This window comes from Plutella xylostella, chromosome 22 (genome assembly GCF_932276165.1).
Source record: "Plutella xylostella chromosome 22, ilPluXylo3.1, whole genome shotgun sequence".
Taxonomy (NCBI): Eukaryota; Metazoa; Arthropoda; class Insecta; order Lepidoptera; family Plutellidae; genus Plutella; species Plutella xylostella.
Window position 1 is genome coordinate 9,349,360 of NC_064002.1, and position 26,701 is coordinate 9,376,060.

The 26,701-nt window shown below is 36.2% G+C and overlaps 4 protein-coding genes and 1 long non-coding RNA gene across 17 annotated transcripts in view; 3 read left to right on the top strand and 2 right to left on the bottom strand.

Annotated features, from left to right (window-relative positions):
* The window catches only part of LOC105388284 (four and a half LIM domains protein 2), a 77,887-nt gene extending 76,315 nt beyond the window's left edge, over window positions 1–1,572 (top strand). For 7 of the 12 annotated variants that reach the window (XM_048629203.1, XM_048629200.1, XM_038122402.2 and 4 more), the window contains 2 exons: window positions 26–179; window positions 285–1,572. In XM_048629203.1, coding sequence (XP_048485160.1) covers window positions 26–179; window positions 285–363 — 233 coding nt within the window. In that variant the 3' untranslated portion in view covers window positions 364–1,572. Of the gene's footprint in view, window positions 1–25 lie in introns of all 12 variants that reach the window. The other 5 variants (XM_038122400.2, XM_038122405.2, XM_011559169.3 and 2 more) reach the window with 1 other exon arrangement.
* LOC105388283 (uracil phosphoribosyltransferase homolog) lies at window positions 428–11,010 on the bottom strand. Its single transcript, XM_011559167.3, has 4 exons — window positions 10,800–11,010; window positions 10,531–10,723; window positions 10,205–10,372; window positions 428–2,451 (listed from the first exon to the last, which is right to left on the bottom strand). Exons 1-4 carry the CDS (start codon window positions 10,925–10,927, stop codon window positions 2,269–2,271), a joined length of 672 nt encoding a protein of 223 aa, XP_011557469.1. The 5' UTR covers window positions 10,928–11,010; the 3' UTR covers window positions 428–2,268.
* LOC119692677 lies at window positions 2,765–6,612 on the bottom strand. Of its 2 annotated transcripts, XM_048629198.1 has the most exons (4): window positions 6,458–6,612; window positions 6,298–6,367; window positions 6,085–6,180; window positions 2,765–5,915 (listed from the first exon to the last, which is right to left on the bottom strand). In XM_048629198.1, exons 1-4 carry the CDS (start codon window positions 6,514–6,516, stop codon window positions 3,438–3,440), a joined length of 2,703 nt encoding a protein of 900 aa, XP_048485155.1. In that variant the 5' UTR covers window positions 6,517–6,612; the 3' UTR covers window positions 2,765–3,437. The 2 variants fall into 2 exon arrangements, with proteins under 2 accessions (XP_048485155.1, XP_048485156.1); XM_048629199.1 differs by lacking the exon at window positions 2,765–5,915 and having other exon boundaries at window positions 6,064–6,180.
* Window positions 11,011–11,628: 618 nt separating the features above from the next.
* LOC105388282 (elongation of very long chain fatty acids protein 6) overlaps window positions 11,629–26,701 on the top strand; it is a 38,271-nt gene continuing 23,198 nt past the window's right edge. Inside the window, exons 1-2 of the mRNA XM_011559166.3 lie at window positions 11,629–12,233; window positions 17,861–17,998. Of these exons, the coding sequence (XP_011557468.1) occupies window positions 12,034–12,233; window positions 17,861–17,998 (338 nt within the window). The 5' untranslated portion in view covers window positions 11,629–12,033. The remainder of the gene's footprint in view (window positions 12,234–17,860; window positions 17,999–26,701) is intronic.
* Window positions 22,868–24,785, top strand: LOC125490271. Its single transcript, XR_007267584.1, has 2 exons — window positions 22,868–23,219; window positions 23,452–24,785. It is a non-coding gene; the product is annotated as an uncharacterized LOC125490271 (long non-coding RNA).

Sequence of the window (26,701 nt, forward strand, 5' to 3'; positions counted from 1 at the left end):
AAACAAAACTTCATCTGCTTTCCAGGCATCGGCGGCACCCGCTTCATCTCGTTCGAGGACCGCCACTGGCACAACGACTGCTTCATCTGCGCGCAGTGCAAGACCTCGCTGGTGGGCAAGGGCTTCATCACCGACGGACAGGACATCATCTGTCCGGAGTGCGCCAAGCAGAAACTCATGTAAATACCCACAAGCCTTCGCTCGCGCTTCCTACCTTCGCGCTAACCATTCAGCAGCTAACGAGTGTTCAGCTTCTGATGATGATGACGCTTTCTGGCTCGCAGCGACTCCACGGTTGTGCCGCTGGTGGTTAGCGCGAGGAACTGGGTGATGTCGCCGTCGGCCAGCGTCGACGTGGAATGAGCGAGAAGGTTCGAGAACAGTCGAGAAGCAGCGGCGATCGTCTATTGTTACGTTCTGCGTTATGTTCGCGTCTATATTTTTTTATACAAAAAAAAACGAGGAAAATCACAAAAAAATAAGCACAAATAAGTATGTCTTGTCTATTAAGTATCGTTTCGCTTCTTTTTTTACTGAAATCTATTTAAGGTTTGTTTATATATTTTGGCTTAACAGCTTGTGTTAATACTGTCTTAACAACTGAGATTACATCGATCCGAGTCGTTTGTTATTTGTTGTGGTAAAATCGAATTTATCTATTGTCTGCAATTATACTATTTATCGATTTTAATTTTCGCTTTGGCTGTTGTATTAGTCTTTTAGGTGTTATCGATTTACCTAGAGCGATTCACACGAATATGCCTTATATAACATATCTAAGTCAATTTCAAGGGTATGTAATTTATGTTGTACATGTATTTGAAGATATATTTTACAACATTATGTAAAGTGCTATAAAACCTAGTGTACGTCTGTTCGCCGAGGGTGTCAGACAGATAGGCGTGTTCATGTTTTATTGTTCTCACCCCAGGGTGATAAGTGCTTCAAATGTTTAAACTGCATAACATAGGCTTAAGAAAATTATTGACAGATTAATTAAGTATTTATTACAAGGAGTACGCGACATTTATTAATTTTATCAAGGAATGTCTATGGTTTATCAGTGTGTGTCACATTTATGTAGGTCTGTGAGATTTTAAAGATTAAATTAGATTTAAACGCGTTGCCATAATACTCCACTGGCAGGCCGCTTCCTAACAATTTTAAGTGACATTCAGTCATAGTTTTTACTAATAAAATATAATTATTAAATATTTTTGTTCTCGAATTAAGAATCACTCTCGTTACAATAATGTAGTTGAAAGTTATCGCTATTTTTACAAGATAATAATTAATTTAATATATTAAGTGACATCATAACTATATTTATAAGAGAATAACATCTGTGTTAAGTACGGGATCGCTCCACGCTTTCTGACCACATACTGTTTGGGGATCACTACATAGGGGATAATGCTTAGGGTAAATTATATTATTGAATGTTAAAATTTATAATATATGTATTATACCTATATTTACTTTTTTTGAATCGAGTAGCTGTGTGATCTGATCTAAAACTTTATACCTATAGAATGTATAAACAATGAAACTTAATAAATGATACAAAAGTTATTGTTTGTTTTTATTTTGGTCCTCCCTCACTATTCTCATATTTAAAAGTACTATAGCGACATCTGTTGAGAAGTAGAAAAAGTAAAAATGTAATATATTTTTTTACGCGTTTATTAAGTACAAACTGTGTTACTTAAATTAAATTACTTACTACCTAAATTTATACAACAAATACTTTGTAATAGGCATTAGTTATGTTTATAATTTTGAAAATATGTGTTTATTTTATTATCATTATGCTAATAAGATTCTAGATTTTTATAAATTATAGACTAGTCAAAGTTAGACCTCTCTTATTTTTAATTATGTTTTGTAACATCATTATGTCATATGAATGAAGTATTTGATATAATCTGGTGAGTACCTGCACAATAAATATTTTATCATAATGCTAAACTAGCTGCAATATTAACAACTCAACACTTACAGTATGCTGAAATGAAATAATAGTAGGTTTAGGTGTAATATACCTGGTAGGGCTATTTACACTCTCTTGACTTATCCACAATACATAAAATAATTAATCCGAGTGTTACATACGATTGTTCACTTAAAATATGTGATCTTATGTATTGCCGAGTGAAAATCACCCACCATAATTATATGATACTGTGACAAATTCTTAAGTACATACCTTAAAAAATACTTTCTTCACACAGGCATAAGCATAGTTTGTTATGTACATTCTCTATCATATCAGTCAGTGCCAAAATACTTCATACCAAAATGATTTGGAGCTACAGGGTGTAGCTCTGATGTGAGTATCTTCATTTTTGGTACATAATCAACAACTGCCTGAGCTGCGGCTGGGGTGCAGAATAAATTAGATAATATTATACTCTCTTCCTTTACGCCATGCTGCCTTAGTACATTGACTGCCTGAAAAAAGAAAATGACTGATTAAATATTCATATATTCCAATGGTGGCAGTGGCACCATAGCCAGACCTTTAGTTAAGAGGGCGCCGAGCTTTTGACGCTAATCGATTTTAGGTATTCAATACGCTCCGTGTATGTGTGCGTGAGGCGGCTGTGGCGGCCGGCGCACAGTGGTTCCGTTTTAAAAAACAGTTGATATTAAACCTAAGAAAAATAAACGATGATCACCAATTGACTAACGGCTTGTTTCAGTATCCTATATATACCTATGTATTTGTTTACCAACGTAATTTTTTTACAGTTCATTTATGAAGAATCTTTAAAAAATTGTATGTTGGTAACCAAATCACTGGGTAAATAAGTAGGATATTGAAAACGGCCATCAAGGTTTTACCAATACCTACATATAAAATAAAACAACAGAAACTAAATATTATGTATTTGAAATATTTTTATTGGAAATCTTCACAAAATAGTTAGGTACGAATTGTAGAATTAAGTAGGTATTTTTGACATATTTTATGTCCCTATTTTTATATTTTACAGTCAGTGTCTTTTACTATATTTATTATAATTATAATCATTGAAATCGGATCAGTATACTAATGTAAAATAACAGAACGGCTAAATAGGGTAAAAACCCCAGAAGTTGACCGTTTGTATTCAAATTATTAAATCTTCAAAGTAGGTACGACAGATGCAGTATTATTGTAAGATGGAATTCTATTGAGCGGTGGTAGCTGAGTCGGGTAAGCGCCCGCTTATAATATGACGTACAATATAACATAGCTCTCACGATAAAGGTAAATATCGCGAGGAAACCTGCGCAGTGCACATCGAGATTCTAGTACTCATTAAAAAATAGCCATACGGCTCGCGGCCTATCACGTGAGTACAAATGTACAGCGAAAAGAGTCACCGATATTACAGTCGTGAACAAAATTATGTATGAATGGAATTAAAAGAAAAATCTTTTCTTTTTTTTAATTACTTTTTCCGCTTTAATCCTGGCAAAACAGTAGCGGAAAGCATTTTTTTTCGTTTTTCTGTCTCTTTCTTGTTTATTGCTTCCAAAATATATTGTGGCTCACGAATTTCCATTTTTCTGTCCAGCCTTGAATCAATAATTTCTGGTAGTAAACAATCATAATAAAATGTTTTCAATTTCGTTTCCATGTTGGTCTTCCAGAATTCGTCATCTCTTTTTATAGCTTCTATTTTCATATCTTTTTCTGTCCAAACAACAAACAAACAAATTTCCTTCCTGGTAATATGGAGTTGACCCTGGACCTGGTAGAACCAGTCGTGATGTGTATTTATTTTAAAGTTTCCGTCCTTATCCTGTTTCCAGATAATAATTTTCTTTTTTGATATGCCTTCTGCGACTGTCATATCCTTAGCCGAATATGGACACTTAATTTCTATAATTTTGTCTTTTGAGCCGTCTGGACTCTCTACTAATCCATCTGGACTGGCTGCCAAAAACGGTAGTTCAGGGTCGACAAATAACCCACATTTCTTTATACCTTCAAACTTATCATCATGTTCCTTTAAAACTTCTGCCAATTGTTTCAATGCAATATTTTCATTTTCTTTGCCATAACGTATAGATTTTACGTGGCTCAGATCGCCAGTCACATTGAGAATGTTTTTTACGAGAGGTGCACATTTTATAAGGCCTCTTTTACAAACCTTACCGAAGGCAGATGCAGTAAGACGAAATTGTCTTTGTTGATGCCACTCAATCGAATCTGCTTGTAAAACAGTTCTCTTTTCAAGAGACTGGCGATCTTCATCAGAAAGATTAAGTTTGTCCATGTGTTGTGATCTAGCAAACTCGAAGTCAGCTTGCTCTAGATCCGGCTTTTGACAGCAGTCGCCATAGTCTTTGTCTGTGGTACTATTTGAACCCTTTTTTGGCACAAAAGATTTTGTTAATCTCCGTCTTAAACCTGCGATTCTTTTTTTATTGCGTGTAATCTCTAAACGTTTTACAATAGGGTTAGGACTTCGCATCAAAATCTTTTTGCAAATATACGATTGCGGTTCTTTGGAGTTAAATGACACTACTGACCCAGCACAGCGAGCAGTGTAAGACTGGCGACTTGAATAATTAATTCTTTTACCGCCCACAAACTTCGCGATTACGCTGTTGAAAACTTCTGCAATGTTACTATTTACATCATATATTAGGCTTTTGGCATTATTTACTAATCTGGTCATAATTTTTAAGATTGCTGTAAAAATGTTGCTAGACTTCATTTCATCTACAAAATCTTGTTCGTTTTGATCAATGTTTTTGCAAAAGTAATGTTTACATAACTTGTGATTTCCAAAAACATGGTTTGGTGCATTTATTAGGTCTTGTTTTAGTTCAATAACTTTTTGGTTAAAATCTATATCTTTGGTGTTAATATGTTTGACAGCCCCTTTTACAGACCTACGTAAGCGCAGTATATTTTTACCAAGAAGTTTACGGTATTTTATTGGGTAGTTAGTGTTTTTTGTTAGCTCGTCAAGTTTTGTTGAAAAATTTCTTAACAGGTGATTTGTACACTCTATTTTTTCTACCAATAAGTTCCCATATGGTTTTGACTCTAAAATGCTCTTATATGTACTGGAGTCTCCATCAGCAATTAATTTCGAGTATATCAGGCCCTGGTTAGGCAAAGAGTGCTTAAAACCCTCAACTAATGCCACAGATTCCATGCCACTCGACGACCCTTCGTAGTTTTTAAAACACGTGTGATTGGGAACTGGCATTTTTTTGTTTTCAGAACGTGCACAAATCATGCAGTATTTATTTTTAACAGCCATGTAGAGGACTTTTTTTGTTCGGTATCCAATTATTACCGCAGCACCCGACAAAGCGTTGTAATTTTTCTTAAATGATCTTTTTGACCAACATCCGTCAGCAACAACGGTTATCATAGGTACTCCATCTGAATTAACATTACCATCTCGCACAGCTAAATCAAATTCTTCTTTTGCTGCTTCCTCCATGCATTTTTCTTTTGCCGTTTCCCATAGTTCACAGACTCTTGCGTGACATTTGGCATACAAATGGTCTGACATAGAAGGTATCTCAAGTGAAGCAGATACCTGTTCTAAGCCCGCGTGTCCAGCACCAATAGACATGAAAGCGCTTACAACATTTTCGTTTAGGTCGAATTCATTTTTATCTTCAGATTTTTTACAGTTCTTTAAACTCAATTTAAGGTTGCACATTTGGCAAACAAACTCAAATTTAGACACAAATCCCTTCCTTTTTTCTCCTAATAGTTTCAAATGATTAAAGTTACAACCTAATGGAGAGTTATGATGTGATATTTCTAGTAACTGTTCATATAAATACATAAAATCTACAATTCTACTTCCACCGATTCTGATTTCATCATTCTTTTCTTCTGGTTGTACTGTAGAATCTTCTTCATTTGGTTCAGCTGGCGAATGAGGTATGGGAAGCTAGAAATAAACAAATTATCAAATTAAACTATTTCATAAAAGTATTGTGCTATTTATCCTACAACTAGGTTCAGGATACCTATACATAATTACTTCTGTATATTGTGCAATAAAAGAATAAATAAATAAGTAAATAAATACCTTTTAGAATTTAATGTTTGTAACTTACATTTGAATTACTTTGCGTCTTAGTTATAGCAGCAAGCCTCTGAATATTTTGTTTTTCATTCAACGATTCAGCCGGCGGTGAATGAGATGTAGAAAGCTAAAAATTAAACACATTATTAAATTAGACTAGTTATGTAAAAGTGTTGTGCCAACTAGTATTTATCACACGATCAAGTTTGGGATACCTTGATGAGTTTATAAGTTTACAACTTACATTGGTATTATCTGTCGTCTTAGGTATTGAAGCACGCCTCTGTAGTTTTTGTATTTTGTCAAACGATAGTCTAAAATAGAAGAAAAAACTTTATTTAGTGTTAGGACTATACAGTGGTGAATAAATTACTATGACTGTATATGAGATTAATTATACTTACATTTCTACACTATCATCTTTGTCTTCAAAATTCTCAGGCTGTTGTTTTCTTTCTGTCATTGTGTGATTAGATTTAATTAATGTATTCTGCAGAGAAATGCCAACATCTGGTACGTTTACCCTATAAGTAATAGAAGAAAGTTACAGTTATAACGAGTAAATTCGTAGATTTAGCAGTAGGTAGGTAAATATATAGCTAGTATAGCTATATATCTACCTACTAGGCACATGTATTTGGTAGGAGAATAGTTACTATGAAAAAAACGTATGTAAATAATCTTTATTTACTGAACTGACTATACAGTGGTGAATAAATTACCATGTATATGTGATTAATTATACTTACATTTCTACACTATCCCTTTTGTCTTCAAAATTTTCAAGCTGTTGTTTTCTTTCTGTCATTGTGTGATCAGATGTAATTAATGTATTCTGCAGAGAAATGCCGACATCTGGTATGTTTACCCTATAAGTAATAGAAGAAAGCTACAGTTATAACGAGTAAATTCGTAGATTTAGCAGTAGATAGGTAGGTAGGTAAATATATAGGTACTTATACTAGGCAGAAGTATTTGTAAGGAGAATAGGTAAAATAGACATAGGTAGATGGGCACTTTGTGACTATACAGTGGTGAATAAATTACCATGTAGGTATATGTGATTAATTATACTTACATTTCTACACTATCCTCTTTGTCTTCAAAATTTTCAAGCTGTTGTTTTCTTTCTGTCATTGTGTGATCAGATGTAATTAATGTATTCTGCAGAGAAATGCCAACATCTGGTATGTTTACCCTATAAGTAATAGAAGAAAGCTACAGTTATAACGAGTAAATTCGTAGATTTAGCAGTAGATAGGTAGGTAGGTAAATATATAGGTACTTATACTAGGCAGATGTATTTGTAAGAAGAATAGGTAAAATAGACATAGGTAGATGGGCACTTTGTTACTTTGCGCAGCGAACGCGCAAGGTATGTAGATATTCTAGATAGGTAGGTACCGAGTATACTTACGAAGCAACAGGAGTATTCTCTTTGTTTTCATAACTCTTGGCCGGTAGCTTTCTTGCCCTAAAAAGAGTTTTATTTTATTATTTTCTTACCACATTACTAATTAATTACTTAAAACTAATTTTTTTTTTTCATTTAGTATAAGTTAGTGATGTAACGAATGTGTGTTTTTGAACATTCGCGAATGCGAATGCGAATGCGAATATCTGATATCGATATTCGCGAATGCGAATGCGAATGCGAATATTCAGTCTGTGTTCAAATTTGGCGACATTTGTATGGTTTGCTGTTCTAGGCGCATTTCAAATCCGACTAGCCAATACTAGACGCAGTTTTTTTATGAAGTAGTAACACTTTTCGAAGCGTCCGTGGTCGAGCTAGCTTCAGTGATCGTAACTGCTGATCACTGAGGTTAAGCAACACATGGTACGGTAATTGGATGGGTGACCGATTTTAAGTGTTTTTTTTTCTGGACGCTTCCTTGCTTCGGACGGCACGTCAAACCGTGGGTCCCGGTTGCTGCTTCGGCAGCAGTCGTTAAGCCTTGTCAGAGGCCTTCGGGCAGCTTGAAAACATCTGACAGTCGGGTTGCCCGACAACTTTCTCAGCACAAGCTTGTGTTGGGGTCCACCAGCCCGCACTAGGCCAGCGTGGTGGACTAGGCCTAAACCCCTTCCTTAATTGGAAGGAGACTCGTGCCCCAGCAGTGTGGACGTGATGGGTCGTGATGATGATGATGATGATGATGACACTTGTTTTAGCCCCGTAACTGTTACGACACATTACGACTGTTCTCACACAACAGTGTGTTGTTTTTCGGACCCGGCAAATTTTAAGGGTGGATTCTACGAGTAATTTCATCGAGAAAACACCTCCATAATGTGCGGTCAAATCTCAATATTTATTCTAAAAATGGCGACTATTTAAAGTTTTAGATACTTACTTAGTTTTTAATTCTTCTTCATAAAAAATCCTATCTCGAGATTTAAACGCCTTACGGATACGAAATAAAATGTTTTATCCTCAAATAGACATTTCTATCCAGTAAAAATAATATCCACAACTGCTAAAAAGGTACATAAAATAAGTTAAAAGTACCTAATGTATTTTTTTTTGACGCAAAAGAACATAAAAAATCTACATTTAAGTACTTGAATTACTTTGAAAATATCCCCTTTTTGATGATATTAAGTATTTTTTAATGTATTTGAAATAAGCTAAACAATGATACCAAAATCGTATCTCTACGTCGAGGTAGTCAAGAATTATTGCAAGTTCAAAACACACAGTATAGGAACGCAGTCTCAATTTTGTTCCGAGATTTGCCGAGCGGATATAAACTCATCCGACAGATTTATCATTATAAATAATACCAAATGATAAAGTAAAGACTGAAAATGTGATTAAGTTTCTTAAAAAGGTTATAAACGAATGGATTTTGATTTTGTTAACGTATCTTTTTTTTTTTAATAGTTTTTTTCTAATTAATACTGACTTAATGACATTCGCAAAACATTCGCACAATTTTTTGCGAATGCGAATGCGAATGCGAATATCCAAAAACATGCGAATATTCGCGAATGCGAATGCGAATGCGAATATTCGTTACATCACTAGTATAAGTATACTAAATGAAAAAAAAAAATTAGTTTTACAGCCGAAGACAGGTCAATGAACCTGACATACTGAACGATATCTATTCTTGTAAAAATAAATATTAAATCAACAAAAAAAAATATTGTATACTATACCTACTTTGATTTTATTGTCATAATCATCATCAGCCACTACACGTCCACTGCTGAACATAGGCCTCTAAGGAGCGCCACAACACTATCCTTGGCCTTGACCTAAATTCATTAGGTACATAGGTAGGTATAAGAAAAAGGGGTAAGTGTACAAGTTTTACTTACTTCATTTCTTCATGCATGTGTTTAGCTAGGTTTTTTCGCCAACCACTTCTCTTTCTTCCTTTGTTAACTTTGTTTCCCATAGTGAACTGACACCAAACACTATTTACGTAAAAGATCCGTGCGCGAGCGCAAGCGACACAACCTCCCCGTCTGACGGCCGTAGCCAGACTAATGCGGATACGGGGGACACAGGGCGGCTCCTCTTAGACTGGGCGGAATACGCGCCAATTTTATTATTTTCTTCGTATTATTGAAATAAAAACATATTTTGAAAAAATAAAGTTTATACTATATCCAAAACGATTAGTTGTATTACAATACAAAAACTCAAAACGTTCCTTTAAGTATTGAAGCCGTAGTTAGGTTTCAGATGGTTTTGGTTTTCCGTTGCAGAGGTAACTTTGGATTTTTTTTCTATCGAGGAAACTAAAAGTAATTGCGTTTTCGAACTTTATAATCGAAAAAAGGTATTCTCAAATATATTATTATATAAATCTCATAACTAAATCCTTAGTAAAAACGATACAGCAATGCAACAGAGCAACGCAAATATTTCGCAATTACATATTATTTGCGCGGCGCCCTCTTAAGGATACCTAGAATAACATATTGAGAGTAAGATTACTGTTGGTTTATCTGTGAGTCTCTATGTAATAGGGAAGGGAATTGACATCTTTCAGGAACATCCAAATCCTATCCTGGCTGCTAACCAGCTAATAAAATTTAAATAAAGGGTTATAAGATAATTCTGGATTCCTAGATAAAACGTTAACAAGCTCATGATCATGACAATTGATAATGGTGTCAATAATAATTATAAATACCTGTTTCACAGTGTTGCCGGTAGACATAATAGGGTACATGAGGAGGACTTGTCTCCTCGCAATGTCTTCAGGGAACTTGGCATATACCACATGAGCCTCATGGGTATCTGTATCACTTTCAACAAGTATTTTACCTATGCGGATGGAACGGCAGCAATCACGGAGACCCTGAAAATGTTTTTGAACATAAGTATGGTACTGTTACTACTGAAGAACTCCATACATTGAACTGAAAACCTGTGTCAAATAGTGTCAATAAATACACAATTTTTTTGAAGTCAGTTAAAAATTATTATGATTATGACCATGTAAACATTAGGCCCCACCTGCTCCATAGCTTCTCCAGATCTAACAATAGACACGCCGCAGTTTCCGGCGCCATATTTGAGCCCCTTGTACAGAGCTCCAGTCGGGGTTATCACTTCACAATCAGTAAATGGCAGCTTGTTCAGGCTCTCCTCGATGACAAGGCGAATCAACCGGTCGGCATAAAACTTAAAGTCATTTCTCGTCGTGTTCCTAAATAAATCAGAGCATTAAATTACACGGAACAAGATGAAAAGACTTTTTCCTAAAATACATTTTATAACCTTACTTGTCTCGCAGAATAGTTTGTAATTCCTTGATATTGTCGTTTGATGGCAGTAGCGTAACACTATCCCCAAATTGATCCAACACGTCGTTAGCGTCCCACTGCCTCAAATCGTTGTCAATTATTTCCATTTTCGAGAAATATTTATTTGTTATTTACAAAATAAAAATATTCTCCACTCGAACCACACCAAATAATAATTTGACAGTGACAGTTGTTGACATGACCACACAGCTGATACTGACAGTGACAGCAGATAATTATCAAGTCATTGTTCTGAGGATCAGCTTTTCTTATGCATACACTACACTTCATACATTAAATAGCTGAAGAAAATAAAAAATTCAAAGATAAAATGATAATGATATGGGAAGCGGACCAAGATTCATCCGTCCGCTCATGTTCACTGAGTAGTAAATCTGGATGAATCGCACTATGCGACCTTAAGTAGGTACTAAGGGTGGGTTGCACCATTTAACTTTAACTATTACAAAAGTCAAATCTCTTGGCGAGACAGATCAATCTTCAAGAGATTTGACGTCTGTAATAGTTAAAGTTAAATGGTGCAACCCATCCTAAGTCTATGATAAAATCTAAAGTTGGCAGCACAACAAATGCTTCATTTAGGACGCTGTAAAAATATGGAACCGACTACGTGTCGCCTGCCTGAAACAGCTTCAACGCCTTAACAGCTTTTTAACACCATCATTATTAGTGACGTTGGCTTATTTGACCTAGCCATGGCCAGAGTGTAAATATGGTATAAGGATTTTGGCTCTGGCAATACCGACACCTAATCTGTGTTCCGTTCACCGCCCCGCGCCCGTATTGGCTGTCGTTTCGTTTCGTTTGTCGACTTGTCGTGTGACGTGAATGAATTGATTTGATTTGATTCTGAAATCGCGAAAGGAGGCAACGCGAGGCAAGCGGGTGTTTCTCTTCATTTCTCATCTTCTCGTTGCTGTGATGAGTTAAAAAGTTCGGAGCATTGCCGACGCGTCGTCACTGCAAATAAATAGTCAAGTTATAGGCATTCCGCCGTCATTACTGGAAATAGAGTCGCTTCGGCTGCAAGCCGCCTCATTTCCACGCCTGTTTCTATAAATTTGACATTACCCGACTGTGATATAACGATAAGTTGACCATTTCACCGGTAATGATTGTGACTATTTACTAAATTTCGCGTGTTTTGTGCTTTTTCTTTCGTGAGCAATCCCCAAAGACGAAAAGAAGAAACATGGGTAGTGCCAAAATGAGCTACAATTATAACCTGGATGTCACGCCGAATTACTCTTATATTTTCGACTTCGAAAGCGAGTTTATTCACCAGAATTCAAGGAAATGGATGACTGAAAACTGGACTGTGGCATTCTACTACATAGGAGTCTACATGGCATTCATATTTGGAGGACAATACTACATGCAGAACCGTCCCAGGTGAGTCAGATGAAACAATATCTATTAGATAGGTACCAATGTGGGTGACCACAACCACTATGCACCAGCTATGGGGTTATAGGTTTCATATTCCTAGTGAATTAGGTTTTTGGGTGTGAAATCCTTATGTGAAAGTAACCTATCTTGGATGATCATCTGTTCTTTAGAGAGCCTATAGATAAGATTTAGGAATCAAATTAAATACATTTAAAAGAAGGATATTCTGAAATAATTTTCACTGATGGGCCTTTTTATTTTATAACATTAGTTTGTTGATAAAATATTTTTAAAAATCACTCAGCTCAATTTCTTTATAGGTCTCCAATTTATTTATGATTCTTAATTAATTATTTATCTAAGTATGGGAAGGCATGAAATCATGTAATATTACATAGACCAATGTACTAATTAGTTTGTAAAACAAAAGAGATTTTTCAGAAATAGAAACATTAAATAATTTCATGGTAACTTTTCAATAATTTACAGAATTCCTAAGAAAGAACTAAATTTTTCCATAAATTCCTCAAAATATTATTTTCCTGAAAAATCTTTTAGCTGCATTACAAGCATCATAATTATTTCACTAAATAATAAAGAATTGGTCTAAATATTATGATGATTATAGGCGACAAAAGTAAGGAATTACTAGCGCCAGGTATGAAAAAAAATATCCATGCTCATAACACAATCTAAATCACCTCATGTTTATTATTTTACATTAATAGTACCAATAAATAAAATAATTTATAACTATGCTAATAAAATAGTATGAAAACATTGTTTCATATCAGTAAGTAATCATTTATGAAGTTAAGAAGTTATCAATACACATTTTTTATACAAATGTATCATATTATGCAACATTTAATATTTTACAGCATAGACCTAAGAGATATGACCTTTATGATATACATATATGTAGCAAACCATGTATGCAGCTATGTATTTTTTGGTATAAGTAGGTAAACAAACAAAGATGCATGATTTTACTTTATAACAAAAAATAAACATATTTTTGTTATAAGTTATAAATAATGATAACATGGGTCACAGTTGGATGATAATATAACCCCCGTCGTATCATAATTACAAATTACACTTGACCCTAATTAAACTTTTAGATGATGACCTTTTTAAAAAGGGTGTGATCACCTTAGGTCAGACTTATTCACCTAACTATAGATAGATTTATAATGTTATCTGACCTGTATGTTGGTAATTGTGTAGGTATATAAATTTTTGGATGAAATACAATTGCTATGCCCTGATAAGAAAGAAAGTCCGCCACAACGGCGACGTTGATACATAACATGCTCATGGTAAGTAATACACGAAAACTTAATTTTTTTGTTACGTAATTTTGGAATAAAATTTATAAATTGTACAAACGACATTTCGTCTGATATTGCACGCACGAAGAAGTACCCAGCGGGCGTGCGGAACAAACGAAATTACAGCGGCGGCCGCCGACCGAATGCACAGAATCTCTTGTTTCTTAACCTTTAACTGCCGACCTACCAGTCTCACAGACGGCCTCGTTTTTATTTTGACAATATTTTTTCACCCGAAACGTTACCAAGGTTCCGCCCCTCAGTACCCTCCTCCCCCCGCGTGTTCTACTTGCTGTAGGCGTCCCGCTCACGGCGCGTGCACAGGTGCTTTATGCGGAGCTCGAGACGTCTCACAGACGTGAGTACGGTGTTTATGTTCCAAACTTGATACGTCTCTTGGTCGTCACCACGATGTAAATGCATGTACTACCTTAGTGTCTTGAGGTCGTCACATCGTAATTAACATATGCTTTTTTTCCTACGGAATGTCTGAAAGTGGTGAAAACCTAGTGATTATAAAAATCAAGCAATTGATAATCATAGGAAACTGAGAGAAAAGAGACAAGACGTGCGAGGCGATGAAATATCAGACCACCGCGAGAACTACGTTATTCCATTGAACCAGTTATTGGTCCAACAGATATGCCCTCACCGCCTCCTGCCCGAGCATAAGCTCAAGAATAGCTGGGTATTCGGAAGACATGTGCAATTTGTCCAAGGCTACTAAAAAGACGCACAAAAAAATCATGTTGTCTTTGGAAGAAACTCATATGTGCCTTACATTTTGCCTACAAATATGCAATAGCTGCAAGCCATAAATATGCTAACTTGATTGAGTGTCAGTTTTTTATTTCGTTAAGTTTTTGTGCCGATTCTTTTTTATTTTACTTTATTAGTTATAAAAGAGTAAAATTATAAAAAAAAATCTACTGATATGTGTATAAATAAAAAAATATATATGTCTAATAAAAGTTCCTAAAAATGTTCAAATAAAACTTGGGGTCTCATCAATACAGGCTGATTTCTTGTTAAATTAACTAATTGTTTTATTGGCTATCCATATATTATAAGCCATTTATCTATAGTATTTTTATGGGTGGTTATAAATTAAATAAAACGAATACTTTATTTTTAAATGATTTTTCAATTATCTACGTCTCTCAGACGTAACCTCGTTGTTAGTGGCGCGTTTAGGCCACGTCGGCAGTTAAAGGTTAATCAAAGAAAAAAAACGGAACAAATTACAATTGTAAAAGATCTAGAATCTTCGCAGTGACGAACCGTAACACTTTCGCTGCTTCCGAGGGACCGACGCGTTCCGCCGCGTTGCCACATTCCCCGATATCGTTGAGAAACGTTTAGCCAACACCGCTCGTCTGGTCAACTGGGACACGAGGAGTTTCCCGAAGTTTCTGAGCGTGGAAAACCCGCCGGCTCACTCCGGATTTACAAATCATTAGAAGCCAGGGCATTGGCAACTCCAATGCTACGCGATAGAGTCGATGATAGCGTACGTAACAGTTCGCAAAGCCGAGGTGTAGCGTCTGATAATCGCGTGTTGCGTTACGCTCGGTCAACGATGGTAGTGACCGTCGCGGGGTGTGATGGTAACGAACCTGTATGTTACACAAGGAACCCGTTCCCCGCCGGGTATGACAAAATTGTACCTTCCATTCATTCTAGAAAACCCTACTGTGTCACTTTTACTTCTTAACTATGCGGTTGACTGCAATCACTATGTTTACGTTTTGGAACTCGCGAACCGTTTTAGGGGTGAAGTGTGTAATTTGTTACTGCAGTTTTGTAACTTGTTGCACCGAGTCACGAAAGGTACTCCAAATGTTATTTACTTTACTAAAACATTTCGGAGTAATTCGCGTGTTTAGGAGTTTAATATGTATGTAGTATACGTTTCTTAGCGAAAATATAATATTCAGTCAGTCCGGCTAGAAACATGCTTCTCGTAAGCTTAGTTCGCTGTTTATCTTTTTATCCTTGACATTCAGATTCTAGCGCTCGTAAGCTCGCAGTTGATCTACCTCTAGGTAGATAATAATATGTAATAATAATAATATGTGTGGGGACATCTCACACACGGTCATCCGACCCCAAGCTAGGCAGAACCTGTGTTATGGGTGTCGGACAACTGATATATCTACACAAATACATAGATAGATACATACTAAATATAAATATCAACAACCAAGACCCGAGTACAAATATCTGTCTTTAAACAAATATTTGCCCCAGCCGGGAATCGAACCCGGGACCTTCGGCATAGCAGTCAGGGTCACTAACCACTACGCCATTCAGCCGTTATAGATATTTATCTCAATATTTTCTTGAGTCAGACTTTTTAGATAGCCATTTGGAAATAGTCTTGTTTTAGTTACAGTGCTTACTCTTTTTTTATTTCTGTGTTCAAGACCACCTATGTTCAGTTATACAATATTGTATCAAGAGATAATGTTCAGTTACCTATGTTATGTGCATCAATAGATGGCACCGCATAATGTACGGTGGCCTGCGCCTAAAAGTATACAGACGTGTTGTGTGTGATGTGTGTAGCAGTGGTGTTTGTGTGGATGTGCTTGAGCAGCATGTGAGCTTGAGATCGCTATTTTAAAAACTCCGCCTGTATACTTTTAGGCGCAGGCCACCGTACATGTACATCGCGTTATTAAGATGGTTTAATCATACCACCTCAATCAAAATGGCGATAACAGGAGGTAGGCTAGTGCGAAGCAGTTACCATTACGATGATTGTTAACAAATATCGTATAATTGTTCGTAACACATCGTCCATCATGGCTCCGACAGCTGCAGCCCACTTCACTACTTCTGTTGATTGATACTGATTGATCCATTCACATTCATTATTGATGGAAAATGGTGTGTCGTTGACCATTTCGAATCAAGTTTTGTTACGGTGATTACTTAGACTAAATTATTGAATCTATTTTCTTTTAGATAGGTACGAGATGCAAATATTTCGGAAAGCCAAATTTGTGGAACAAACATTGTTCAAAATTACGAGTGGTAACAACAACAATCCTTTTTCGTAATATTACATTAACGTAATATCACTTGTATATAATAAATTGTTTATTTAAAAATATGTATAATATAAACTTACTTAGTTCATTGACTACTATTTCCCCGGAAACAAATCGACCTTCGATAAAGGTTAATATTTGCATATTCTTAAAAAGTAACAAAACTGAACAATAGCAGCAAAGTTATCTTAAATCTGTCCATCGGTTTCGAAGCTTACAGACTATGTAAAGTAAAATACTTTTTTCTGTCAGTGGTTAAATACAACTTTGCACTAGTTATAAAATCAATAAAGCATGTGCATGACTGTTCATGGGCATTTATATCAGTTGATTAGGTCTCCATTACTGATACTGACTCATACAATGTTATCTTAAGCCTAGCAATTTAGTACCAGCAGTTATTATCAATAACAGAATTACCTATACATTAATATTTGCATTACTACTTTCGTGATAGGTAGTAGAAAGTTAAAAGTATTACCTTCGTCAGGTACCTAATAACTGTAAAAAATATAGTAAAAGAAACAATCCGAAATGTGAAATGAGTGGGTCCGTTTTGTTCTTATCTCTACATAGGTATAGGTGCGTATTACCACTACAGAAGATATCGTTTTAAATAATAATTTATTCAGAAAAATAGAAGGCGGAACAGATATAAAACCACTACTGATACAGTTCTTAAATTTTTCTTTGGTATCTATTTCATTTAGTATTGTCGTGTATATCTAGAGTTTGTTTATTTTTTTTAACAGAGTAGTTAGTCAAGCAGATGCTTACACATGATCGGCTTAAGGTAATTTTTTACGGCCAAATAAGGGGTGCAGGAAAGGGGACTCTTGGAGGGAAATTTTACATCTGTTCCGCACACCGCACCCGGTCCAGTCACCTTTCTATAGCTAATCTCTTCCAATTTCTTCCACCCAAACTTACTTGGTGGACAATAGAGTTATATTATTAGCAATTTAATTAGAGATACAATAATAATACTCATCATCATCATCATCACGACCCATCACGTCCCCACTGCTGGGGCTTAGGCCTACAATGAAGGAAGGGTTTTGGCATAGGCCACCACGCTGGCCTAGTGCGGGTTGGTGGACCCCAACACAAGCTAGCTTGTGCTGAGAGAGTTGTCGGGTACGTGGGCAACCCGATTGTCAGATGTTTTCAAGGTGCCCGAAAGGCCTCTGTGACTAGGCTTAATAATACAGTCTAATATTAATTATCTTATCTGTCCCAGGTTCGAGCTGCGGCGCACGCTGATGGTGTGGAATTGCTGCCTGGCCGGGTTCAGCATCATGGGCGCGTGCCGCACGCTGCCCGAGTTCATCCACGTGCTGCGCAACTACGGCATCTACCACTCTGTCTGTGTGCCCAGGTAGGATATACACCACCTTTTCAACTTATCTAAAGGTATACTTTCGAAGTAATCGTCTGTCTGTGGCAGAGATATCAGTGCAGCGTCAAACACTTAGTGCTAATTTCTCCATAGTGGGTTAGAGCATAACCAGGGATTATTGGTTGACTTTTGACACATCTGTCAAGAATTTAATATGGAGATGACGTATAATTGATGAACCAATCCCTGGTTACGATCTAACCGACTATGGCGAAATTGGAGCTAAGGGTTAGAATACAAGACAACGGCTACGGCGACGATGACGCTGACGAAATTAGTCCGAACGAAGTTCGGACATAAGCTAATTTCGGTGCGTCAGTGATGTCGGGGCCACTGTAGTCTGAAGTGAACTTAAAAACCACCATACATATTATTATGTTGCAAAACTATTATAGTATGAGCAGAAGGGTGAGCTCGACATGGAATAATACGTTAAAAACACTTTTGTAGGTGTAAAGCAAAAATATAGAATAATCGAATATCTGCAGTAACCCACTTTGATCTTGATTTTCTAACATCTTATAAAAAAACATCGTCATACTTAGTACCTGACTTACTTGTCTAAGTACCTGACCCATCATACACTGCTTCGTCTAATGTCTCCACCACACATCATAATGAAATCATCTCTTTTCCATGGTGAAAATTCAATCAGAAACAAAAAGCTTTTTGCAAGCGAGTATAACGTATGTAGGTACCGTGCCATTATTAATTTATTGATTCTCGAATAGCCGTTTTCAAGCTGAAAATAAATTTTATCGATTTACATAAACGTGAACGTTAAATTTTATGTATCAATTGCATGTATGGACGAACCAGATCACTTGCATATAGCATTCGTTCTAGGTGGCTGGTTACAGTGTCTGTTAAGCGTCCTCTGATAACACCTTACAACGAAGAGTAACATATGATAAAAATAAAAGTTAAGTACATTATAGATTTCCAAAATAATATGCTGCTTAATATAATCTTCCTTTTCACCGTCGTTATATGCCATAGGTATCTCAGGCATGGAAGCTATCTAGGAACTGCTCAGCTCGTATGTAGCATTCTCTTCACGCGCATAGATACTTTATCTTGATAAACTCCGTTATCTATCAGCTTTATATCGCGAGTCTAGCGCCCACCGGTAGATGGTCACGTTTCGTGGATGCCTTTCATATCATTATTATTACAACTGTATATCACACGTATCACGTATTCGATATCGGTATAATGTTAGGAAGTAGTTTTAGTATTCCCATGGCGTCGCATGGCGAAAGTTTGCGTAACCGCCGAATTTATAATAGAAGATGATTAGCATTGTGAAGGAATTGAACTCGTTACTATACACTGAATTCATGTACTTGTTACTCGTATTCAATTTGCTATTTAAAACTACAATAGGTACATTTTAAGGCATACTTTGCAACTTTTAATACATTACCTAATTAATTTAACAAGAAATACAAACTTAAAGCACTGACCGACATGCATAATACAATTAACTAAATTACTTATATATATACTTATATATAATTAATTACAAAAGGGCTGACCTTGTTGTGAATTTCACATGAAAGTGGAAACAGAGTATTATGTTAACGCAATGAATATTTATTTATTAAACAGCTGATACTGAAGTCAAGAGAGAACAATGCCCGCTAGCCCGGCGGTCAATCGCAGCTTAAAATTTGTATTAACGATTATAGGTATGTAAAGTCTTTTTTTTAAAATTGGCGACAATCGACTGTTGATGAACTGTTCAAAATCTGTCAATTTAGTATCTGAGATTAAAAAAACTAACTTTAGTGATATTCAGTTAAAAAAACTAACTTTAGCGGAATCAAACGTTTTTCTACAGTCGTTTGCAATAGAAACCAACAATCATGTAAACAAATATGGCGGACTGACATTGACAGCGTATTGTTTATGCCCATAGTGATGTCATAGTGTTCTAATTAGATTAAATATATAAGCCATAGACTATAAAATAAAACTGATTATATATAAAAAAAAGTGTTTATTAAAACAAATTTAAATCTTCGTCTTCGTCATCATCACTATCAGAAGTGTCGCCGGTGACTGTAATTATAAATGGAACCACTACGTCATCGCTTGCTATGTCTAAAATGCCGTCGAGCTTTTTCATTTCTTCCTCTTCCTTTTTTCGTTTTGGTTAATTATATTAAGCTCTTGAATTTTTTTTAAATTGTATTCAAATAATATTAAATTAAAATAATTTATTAAATTAAAAATAAAAGATAACTTCAGATTACGAACAACACTAACTTTTCAATGACTTATAGAGTTCGATGAGTAAAAAACTAAGATGACAGCTTGTCAAATACTTCGAAATTTTTACGTTGCAAATGTTTTAACAAATTTAACTTATAAATACAAGTTAAATCGTGTTGAAGATAATGTGAAAACAATGGTGTGTTCGTTGAAATCAGACTATGTTCATAAATTGATCGAAAATGTATGTGATTACGGAGTAATCGTGACAATTTGGTTTGTTTACATGATTGCTGGTTTCCATTGCAAACCACTATAGGTATGTTTCTTCTGTCAAACATTTTATAAGAGGTTCCGAGGTATTCCGATAGAGGCGATTTTCTTCTTAAAAATCTGCTTTGACTGGTGAAAATGCAACGTGATTTACTTAGAATTAAAAACCCATGGTGGAGGTACCTACAGGCTATAACCATTCCGTTTGTCACGGTAATTACCATTTTCTCAGATATAAAGAACAGCCGTGGTTAATATCGCTCCAGTGCATGTCATTCTCAGGTTAGGTGAAGTTCACCAGTTAATGACCATACGCTGACAAGGTCTCCCGCAACTTAATTGGTCCCCAGCGTCTGTTAGTACGGTTTCAATTCAGTTAAAACACAGTTTCTGTGGTATTCTGTAATCACAATTTATTTAACTCTTCTCTTTATTTCTTTACACATACAATTTAGTCGTGCAGTATCAAAATTATTAGCCAAAAAACATTGATGTCAGATCAATGTTTTTTTGCTGAAATATCAGCCCATTTTACCTAATAATTGATTCATAAAAAATAGAAAAGGACTTGTCCGGAAATAATTACGATTTTCGCTCGATCCAGGCTCACCTTTTGATGTTTCCATTGAAGTAATGTAGAGGCGAATGAGAGCCACTTCCTTTCAATATTCCGTATACATATTTGTTTACCTTGCAAACAGAACCGGTCGAATAACGTATGCCGAAGTATCTGGTGGTTCCTGTTTCGAATTTATGTTTTATTCAAATAATACCTGCCCCGAACTATTGAATTTTATACTCTAGTAGCAGTCGAAGCCTCCGAATTGAGCCAGTTGTGACATCGCTTGACCTTTACAGGTACCTCACCTATACACATCTCATTTCTTACGTAAATTAAAAGTTAAAATACGCACACATTACGTTCTATGTACCTATGTACGTGCTGTTTACCGGCAGAGTAAATACGCAAGTAGTTTTTGCAACGAGAAACCTTCCTAATTCTTTTGTTTTCAGCCGGCATCTACGTAAGAATATCTAGTAGTCCATAGTTCAAAATGAATTCCATGTTACATTTATTATGGTAGCCTTACCTACTTGCGTTTATCTTTATAAAATGGCTGGTTTAAATAAATATAATATGTAGTATAACATGTGAATACTGAATAACTAATCCACCTTTACCGATCCGATCCGAGCTTCCCGCCTACACGTGGCGAGTCTAATAATTGATATCTCGTCATCATAATGTTTCGATGTAATGTCCGAAGGAAACATTTACGTATCGTATGGTGTTTATAGCCACATGTTAATTGATTAAACAGGAATTGTCACATTTACGTGAATTAGCAATCACACCATGCAGCTAAATATCTGTTTTAGCATAAACAAATTTTAAAGTAACTATGTGAGTACTTACACCTGCGATGGCGTTGGAGGTGGTAATAACGTAGGCGATTACAGAAATTGAAGAATTCGTTTGAAAAGAAGTCTCTCAGATGGTTCATTAATTAATTTTATAAACGTTAAAGTTGCACCGAGCTCACGCTTTCTACTGAAGTGTTTTGTAACTTTTAAAATTATTTAACAAAACAAGGAAAACAGGTTGATATGTGGTACAATATGACGTCATGATTCTATATAATGTGCGTAAGAAACCTACGCTTCATTTTAAACTGTTTCTTTAATAATATCAATGATGTGTCTTATTAACGGTTACACAAGGTATAAGTTTAAAAATAGTGTTATGATGGAAAACCCCATAGTAAAATATTTTTAACACGAACGAACATACTCGAACAAAAAACACAGTTCAATAAACTAAAATTATATTTTCTTACTAGTATTGCTTTTTTGCAAATTAAAATGAAACTGGTTTGTATAACTGTGTTTATTTTTAACAGCCACTTCCGTAACCCAGTTTACAAACAATTAAGCTTTTTTAACCTGTTTCACTTTTAATCACCTTTAATTATGGAATTTTATCATACGGAAATATTATTGGCGATCCCAGCACGGCTAGTATGGCCATAATAAGACAACATGTGAAGTGACTGATTAAATTGAGTCACTTTTTGATATCAGTCTTAAATGTTAGCATAGGGTGTACACGGGACTCATTTTATTTGTGTGATTGGATATAAGCCACAGTGACACTGAAACTTTTCTGCTCTGTGGAAATATGTATTTCATTCGTTCTTTTTTTTGAAAATCCCTCATTTGTGGCTCTTGTTTGTATTGTCTATGGTATTTTGACAATTTAAATGTCACTAAACGTCAAATTTGAACAAAATTTTCGCTGTTTGGTGCGTTCGAGTGAAATATTTTGGTAATATTACCATTGCATTTTTGCAATTTGCATTGCGCTACCCCATGGACTCATATTGGCTCATTAACTACTTTCTTGAGTTTCTTGGACATCGTCACATGAAATAATATACGATCGAGCTTGCTCCCGACCAAGCACGATCAGATTCCTTGGGAGTTCTTCGGCAGACGATTTCTATGCACCGGCTCCATGAGACGAAGAACAAATCAGCATGCCACCTGACTGATGACCCACCCACCGTTTACCCGGCCCCAGGAGCTAGAAGGCCTTGAGACAAAAGCTCGGGCAGGATCCTGACGGACGCAACAGAATATCATCTACGATGCTTGTCCCACGGCCTGACTGAATAATATTTATATAATCAATGGAAGGAAAAAACAGTAGGTAAGTACCAGTACCAGTCACATGTTATTATAATTGGGCACATGCACACAAAACAACTCAAAAAACTTTTTTCACTTGGCAGTACTTGGTCAACTAGGCCATTCATTGGAAGGAAACCCGTACCCCAGCAGTGAGGACGTGATGGGCTATGATGATGAAGATGACAATAGGAGTCATAATCTTAGTTCATAAGTATAACTAAAATCTAATGAAACATTTTTGTTTGTTACAGAACATTGAAATTGGCTCGTAGGCAAGACGGAAGATGGTCAAAACCGGTCAGAAAATGATGGCCTAGACACGGTTGGAGAGCTCTTGTTGGCAGAAACCACCTGAAGATGGTCATTTGACATCAGCAACCTTGTGGTGATACAATGAACCGGAGCGGCACCGAACTGAAAAAGTTGAAAAACTTGGCATACATACTATGAGACCTATTTGATGACTGATATAAGCCAAGTTCAGACTGATTATTGTGATAGTTGATAACTAAGAATACCTAATATGCTTTTATGGTGTGTGAAATAGTATACTTTTTATAATTTATTAATTAAAAGTTTAATAAATGTTTTACTTACCTAAAGAAAATATTATATTTTTATAACCATTTAATTTAGTTGTACATGCTAGCATATCCACTTATTTTTTTATAGTTAGTGTGTTGTTGATAAATAATAAAGCCTGACTAGGGTTTGTCGCTGTGGAGAAAGGATTAGCATCAGTCACTGACTGCCCGGTGTGCCGGACTTATTAAATGTACAGTTTATATTATGATTTACATTTCTTGAACTCCACATTTAACATTCAAACTATTCAATTAGCCACTTCATTTTAGTTAGTGTGTTGTTGATAAATAATAAAGCCTGACTAGGGTTTGTCGCTGTGGTGAAAGGACAACCAGTCATCATAGCATCAGTCGCTGACTGCCCGGTGTGCCGGACCTATTCAATGTATATGATTTACATTTCGTGAACTCCACATTTAGCATTCAAACTATTCAATTAGCCACTTCATTACCTACATACTTTGACGTGAATAGGCAAACTTAAAGTATATGGGAGACAACTGAAAATCAGTGGTTTGTTCCTAAGGGCAAACATATGCACTGAGTTGCTTCCAAACAAACTAATGTCTATCTATCTAACTTCTTAGCACATGTGAGCGACAGGATTTGAATCCACATTTCTTCCGTGAGGGGCGGGCGCTTACCCGTCTGAGCTAACACCGCTACATATAAGTAATATACTTAATGTATAATTTTAGTCAAATAAAAAAGAGGATGTGTGTTTTGACAAATGTTGTTTTTAAAGCATTTTCAACGGGTTATTAGAGTCCCGGATCATCCTCCCTATAAGTATTATAGTAATTTTCCTTTCCTGCATCTCTTCTTGTAGAGCAAGGATGAAATTAACAAAAACTAAACAAATAATTATTTGTGTCACATGTTATCACCACCTTCGAACTTGAGTGATATAATGCTACCTAAACAAATGTCAAACTGAGACATGTGTGGATAAATTGGTACACCCATGTTAGGAAATAAGACAAATCTTCCAATCTCGCTGTCAAAATTGTAACTCACATCTTGTAGTGATTATTTCGTGTTGGCCATGTTAGCGTTTGTGAGGACAACTGGTATCACACAATTTGTTGCAACTAGCTGTCATTTATATCTTGTCACCGCCATACTGTGCTACGCGTGCAGGGCCTCACATAAAGTTGCCTATACTCGCAAGTGTGAGATTTTGTGATAAAAAAAAAGGAAACACAAATCTAGAACACTGATTTCGTAGACACCGTATACCGCGCAAGGCTGTAGTAGAGGCAGACATAACTAGACTATAGCTGTATATAAACAAAATGCAGTGTTCCATTGAACGTTTCGCCCCGTCCCATTCACAACGCTCTCGGCGGCCCACGCCTCCCCCTCCCCTCTCTGGGCCTACACCCCTCTTTACCATACCAAGTCTGTGCACCAGTCTGCGCTAACTGCGACTCTATCTCGTTGCGTTAGAGGTGGCTATGGTACGTCAGCGGTGCGGGTATGTCCTATGCCTAAAGTTGGATTACCCTCGTGGTCCAGCTCGGCACAGACCACCCCTCCCTCCGGTCGAGAGGGCTGACCTCATTTCGAGACACGTTCCTCTAAACGGGCACATTTAAAAAAGCGATTTCGTTTAATAGCTTATTAAGTAGTCTAGAATGTTCTCCCCTTACGTAAACTATTATTGATTGGGTTTTTCGGAAACACGGAACTTGGAAGTCTTCTTGGAATTGGTTAGTTGGTTTCTTCTCATTCCGCCATCGCTTGCTTACTGCGCAGGATATCCTGGGAGATAACAAGTCAACTTACAAGACTACATCCCCTTAATGTATTTACTTACTTATGTACAGTCGATGTCAAGGATCCTTTGGCTTGAGTAAATAACAAGTATTTAATAAGCACATGCAAGCTCATTGTCAATATTTATTACTTATAATGGGGTCTTGAGTCATGGACGCACACTTTTGATGGATCTTAAATCTTAATTCTCATTGTGTACAAAATAATTTACGTCAATGTTGTTACATCTTTATATCAACAGAAGTGACAAGGTGAAATTTTCAGAACTATGGGTTTTTACAGCAGCATCCTGGTTTGTATGTTAATTAGAAAAACAATATCATAGTTTGGATATTTCCATCGTGTACAATCAAAGTTGTTTTGTCGCTTGCTTTGTTTAAAATATTTCATAGATAGGTAGGCATGTCGTTACATTACGTCGTATTCGTAAAGCGCGGCCACCTGAAGTAAACATTTCCAATCTGAAACATTGCTCACCGAAAACTTCTGTCAACACCGCGCCCCAGATACCTTATTAGACCCGAATCTATTCATCAGTTTAATTTTATCTGGGCTCCAGCCGTCGTGATTTGAGCCTTCAGCTGGTTGGAATAAAATCTAGAGCACGTTGCCGTGGTGGCCGGGCGGAGTTCCAGGGAGCATATTGATTTCGCAACTATTTGGAAGCAGACGGGCGGTCATGGTCAATGTCGGCTGGAACACACTGAACACAGACTCACGCTCCGTTTTTCCCCGAACGGCTTTTGGCACCGGTAATGTATTATGCAAAAGACACTTACTTACGGGATTACGGGCGGGCCGTTTCCATCGCAACTGTACGGTTTTGACGTTTTAATTAAAATGGCTGCGGTGTTTGGGGTATGAACTTACCCTATTAAATACCAGTAGGTAGAGTATGTGTTGGTTTTACCCGAAAATTATAACATAACATTATAATTATTACTGTTATTTAGATAAGGTTGTAGGACTTGTAGATATAAGAGACCATCGGTTATTCTGGAAGGGTTGAACATACAGTTAACGAAGTTAATGTTTGCCAAATAGACTTGAGACAGACCGTGTATGTTATGGACTCTGGGTTTGACTGGCAACATGTATGACTATTGTGCGAGTGAAAGAAGTAAAAGTCCAAAGTCCA